Source organism: Diospyros lotus, chromosome 10 (assembly GCF_014633365.1).
Source record: "Diospyros lotus cultivar Yz01 chromosome 10, ASM1463336v1, whole genome shotgun sequence".
Classification (NCBI taxonomy): Eukaryota; Viridiplantae; Streptophyta; class Magnoliopsida; order Ericales; family Ebenaceae; genus Diospyros; species Diospyros lotus.
In genome coordinates, this window is record NC_068347.1 from 2,140,267 (window position 1) to 2,145,486 (window position 5,220).

At 35.0% G+C, this 5,220-nt stretch overlaps 1 protein-coding gene across 1 annotated transcript; it reads right to left on the bottom strand.

The window, feature by feature from the left end:
- Positions 1–1,768: 1,768 nt before the first annotated feature.
- LOC127811894 (trans-resveratrol di-O-methyltransferase-like) lies at positions 1,769–3,742 on the bottom strand. The gene is made up of 2 exons (XM_052352089.1): positions 2,918–3,742; positions 1,769–2,255 (listed from the first exon to the last, which is right to left on the bottom strand). The coding sequence occupies exons 1-2, from the start codon at positions 3,704–3,706 to the stop codon at positions 1,935–1,937; spliced, it is 1,110 nt and encodes a 369-aa protein (XP_052208049.1). The 5' UTR covers positions 3,707–3,742; the 3' UTR covers positions 1,769–1,934.
- Between the last annotated feature and the right edge of the window lie 1,478 nt (positions 3,743–5,220).

Genomic DNA, 5,220 nt, shown 5'->3' on the forward strand with positions numbered 1-5,220 from the left:
GGTAAGTCTTAGAGAAAGAAGGCTAAAAGATCAAACAATGTCCCTTTGCTTTGGAAAAGGTAGATATTTATAGACGCTAGATAGGGTCCACAAATAAGTCATTAGACTCTTCCGGGATAAGCACCAAGTGAGGCCAGAAGGCCTAGAGATATCTTCAAGGTCAAGACACCCCAATGAATGTCTCCAGGTGGTCCCAAAGAGTTCAGGGCCACTAGCTATCTTTTGTCCAGGAGACTTTGAAAGAGCCTTCGAACTATGCAAAATGAGAAGGTTAGACCAACTCAAGTGACTCTTGTCCCAAAAACTCTCTGAGCACTACAAAAAATTTAGCATTAAGTGATGGAAAATTCCAAAACTAAATGTTAAATTTTCGTCGCTAAATGATTTTGCGACGGATTTAGTGACATACAGGTTCCGTCGCTAAAATTGGAGCTACTAAATTTAGTGACGGTATTTGAATTCCATCCCTAATTAGTGACAAAATTCCATATTTAATGAATATTAATTTTAAAATGAATATTAGTGGATGGAAATGAATATTAATTTTAATTTTATTTCGTTACTAATTTAAATAGAAGTTTATAAATTATTATATTAGCAGTGAAAAATTATATTCTTATTTTGATTATAATTTGTAATTTTATAAATTAAAAATTTGTAATTATTAATTATTAAGTAGGACCTTCTTGGTTAGGTTGGTTAAATTAAGTCAAAAATATAAACTTAGTTCTTAAAATATAAAATTAAAGTATGAATTTCACATTAAATATAAACTCTATTTATTTTTTTTTAATTTTTTAAGTTTGAAATTATTATTTTTAATTTAATTTTTTATTCTTAGTGATAGATCTGTTACGTCACTAAATATTAAATTCTTAATTAAATTTTATTTATTTTTTAGCGACTAATTTTGTTTTGTCTCTAAATATTAAATTTTTAATTTAATTTTATTCTTTTTTAACGACGGATATTTTTCGTCTCTAAAGTTTTGAATTTTTAATTTAATTGTTTTTATTTTTTAGCCACAAATTTTTTTCGTCGCTAAGTTTTAAATTTTTTATTTTATTATTTTTCATTTTTTAGTGACGAATTTTTTTCGTCGCTAAATTTTAAATTTTGAATTTAATTTATTTTTATTTTTTAGCTATAGATTTTGTTCCGTCTCTAAATATTAAGTTTTTAATTTAATTTTTTTTTAGAGACGGATATTTTTCGTTGCTAAAGTTTTTAATTTTTAATTTAATTTTTTAAATTTTTAGCTACGGATTTTGTTCTGTTGCTAAATTTTAAATTTTTTATTTTTTAGCGACAAATTTTGTTCCATCGCTAAAGTTTTAATTTTTAATTTATTCTTTTTCTTTTTTAGCGATAGATTTCTTCCGTTGCTAAAGTTTTAAATTTATTAAAAATATTAAAAATTATTTAGTGATGGGGTTTCTATCGCTAAATTTTGTGAAGAGTCTTTTCATCACTAAATTAAAAAAATATTTTAACATATTAGCTACGAAATATCCGTCACTAAATTTCATCGCTAAAAATTATTTTTTTTGTAGTGGAGGACCTTAGTTTCAACAGGAAACTGCTTATGACTTAGGTAAAAATTTTAAGATGCTCCACAACAATTATTTAATATTTGTTTGTGCCATCCGCTTCCAACAACCAAATCCTAGCTTCAAACACTTAAGAAATCAAACTAAACAAATAGAAGCAACACTTAGAATACATAAATCAGTAGACAAGCTTGTCCTGCAAGAGACAGAAATACATGTTTACTAAATCTAGAAAACATTATATATTATATCTATATATCACTAATTACTAATACATCAAAGGTTTGAAACAAACAACTTATTGAGATTGATGCTTTATTTCCCCTATATATAAAGGTTTTAAACTAATATATAACTTAGTTTCACAACACTATGAATCACTTATTATGGATAAACCTCAATGAGAGATCGTAAACCCAGAATCGGGTTTATCTTATAGTCACTAAAACCAGCTGCGGAGAATAAGTTTGCCCACTCTTGCTCAGTTCTTTCCTTCGAAGAGTACAACCCCATCACAAACATGTCAATGAAGAGCTGTGTTTGGGTGGACTTGTCATCAATTGCATTTGTTTCTTCTAGCTTTTGGTGTCCCACCACCATGTCGATAATGATAACCTTTCCTCCTTTCTGTCTGCTTGGAATGGCCTCTTTACAATGCTTCAGTATCTTCATGCAATCTTCGTCGCCCCAATCGTGCAATATCCACTGCAAACAAAGATGGATAAGACATATAAAAGGGGAAAAAAAATTAGGGTTCGCTTGTTTAGATATAAAATATTTTTTAATCTTTCAAGTGAGGAACAAGTTTTCCTATCTTGTTTTTCTTAACAAAATACTGAAAACGAAAATTAGAAACTAGAATAAAACCAAATTTTCCCCAAAATAAACAAGTGAAAAACAAGAGAATAGAAGTAAAGGATGAGCCCTTAGGGTTCCTCTTACAAAAAAGGCTTATAGTGGCTTTTTTTTTTTTTTTTTTACTTATTGGGGGTCAAAAGACGAGTCCACGGACTATCTTTGTTTTTCTTATCTTGTGCATGACGTTGTTACAAAGACTATTGCCCATGTTCAACAAAACGAGGAATAGTATACCTAAAGTAAAATTGCATCTGTAGGTGGGATTACCTCAAATATATTGTCAAATTAGAAACAATAAGAACAAAACCAACTGTGACCCAAAATAGACAAAGCAAAAAACAAAAACAGAAGAGAATTAGATGATGAACCTTTTGGATTTGCCTAATTTGGAAAGGGACAAAGTGGCCTTTTTTATCTCACCAGGTTTAGAAAGACAGTTCACACATAAACTATTTTTATATTCTTATAACAGACTATTGCACATGCTCACAGAACGAGGAATAGTATACCTTGAGTAAAATTGCATTTGCAGGGGGGATGGCCTCAAACATGTTTCCAGGAGTGAAGAACAAGTTCTTTCTCCCTGGCAGCTTGTCAACTACTTGAGGAAGATCAAGCACAGTGCACTTCATCTCTGGGACTGCATCCGCAATGGCCTTAGCCATCGTCCCGGTGCCGCCCCCCACATCGACCAACGAGCTCAGCCCCTCGAAGGCTCCTCTGCACTCTTCGATCACCACAGACGCCACCATACGCGAATCACTCTCCATGCCCTCGTTGAAAAGACAGTTAAAGGCGGGGTTCTGGCCGGCGTAATCCCAAATGGTCCGTCCATTCGCAGTCAGGAACGGGGTGGGATCGTCGTTCCCCAGCCATGGAGTCAGACAATTCAATGGATTTACCATGAGAGGATCGAGAATCAAGAGCAGGGAAGGCGACACGCTCGCAGGTGTAGTCCTTAGGAGGAGATGGGAGGCCGGCATGAGCGTGTACTCGGGTTCTTCCTCCTCTCCGGCGGCGGCTTTCAGCTCAACGAAAAACCCATCGTGAGCTAGCACGCGCATGAGGCGAGGGATGCAGTGGGATTTGGAGGGATTAAGAGCAGGAAGAGAAGCAACCAGCTGGGAAAGCTTCATGGGTTGGCCATGGCGGTGAATGATGTCTGGTATGCCCAGCTGAACTGCACATTTCAGACAGGCTGAGCTTACAAAAGCGAAGGTACGGTTCCAGACGTGAGCATGCGCACGGAGAAGCTCATCAGTAGTGCTAATTCTCTCTTCGCCATTAATCGTGGCCATTTCTTAAGATTGATGTGTGGTTTAGTTTGTGCTGAATGAATGGCTATGAACATTCAGGACGTGTATATGTATGTGTATATATAGCTTGCAGAATATTGCTATATCCTGCACGCAGTGAGATTGCTTTCATTTACCATTGCTTTCATCAATCGTTCACGGCTCTCTCTCTCTCTCTCTCTCTCGCTATATTCTGCACGCAGTGAGATTGCTTTCATTTACCATTGCTTTCATCAATCGTTCACGGCTCTCTCTCTCTCTCTCTCTCTCGCTATATTCTGCACGCAGTGAGATTGCTTTCATTTACCATTCCTTCGAAGCTCGAAGGAAGAAATTGACACATAAGATGTGGCCAAATTTATATTTTTATTCTTGTATTTTTTATGTTTTTTTATGCGATCATCGAACCGTTTCGTCGTTTCGACTATACCCTTGTACCTATATTTTGCACTCAATTTAACGCATGTACTTTGACGTATAAAAAAATGATTAAATTGACTCATCTCATTTTATCCTTTTTTTTTTTTTTACATATCAAAGTATAGAGGTTAAATTGATTCGAAAATGCACATATAAAAATAATCGAAATAACAAAAAATTCGAGTTGTCACACGAAAAAATGTCGAACTACAAAGGTGAAATGGATTAAAAAATACAGGTTCAAAAGTATAATTAAAATAATCAAAAGTCTGAATGATCACATAAAAAAAAAGTGAAAATATAGAAATATGAGTTTCGAAAAACTCATATTTAGTGAACACACACTCAAAACAATGGCATTATACAAAAGCATGGAACAACCATCGTGACAAATGAAAAATGTTATTTATACAAATAATTGGATTAACAAGAGAATAATCGAAAGCTCCAAAATTTAAAAAAAAAAATTATCCTCCCCTTACATAGATATTTGGACCCGCCCATGATCACATTGGTACAAGCTAGCATAAAGGCGGTCGTAGAACAGGATGTCTTCGCCAAACTTATTCTTCCTTCGAGCTTCAAAGGCTCTGAACTCGTGGGCATGGAGCTTCATCGCCAGGAAAGCGCCTTGCTGGGGACAATGCATAGACGATCGTCGAGCGGTTAACGACACTGTAAAGTACTGACTCGATCCCCAACCGGCGGGCTAGAGCTGGCAACCAGTGGGTGAAATCGAAGAAGACAACGTTCAGTTTCTGACGACGCAGGAAAGCTTCAATCTAAGGTAGGGTGCGATCCATGGAGTTCAGTTTCAGATGATCTGGCCAACGGCAAGCCAAGGGTACATTGCTATGTGAAGTGTCCCTGTATGGGGTTCTTGTTGTGATCCCGAGGAAAGCTCCATTTTGAAGGCAAAATATATATATATATGTGTGTGTGCAATTACCCGAGAGACGTACAAAATGTAAAGATTCAAAGGTGAGCAATTGGTCGGTTTAGTCATCCAAATGCTGTAAAAAAAATCCAAATCTTAACTACAAAAATTAAAACCAAACTAAATATTTAATTTCTCCAACAAAAAATGATTTGGAATG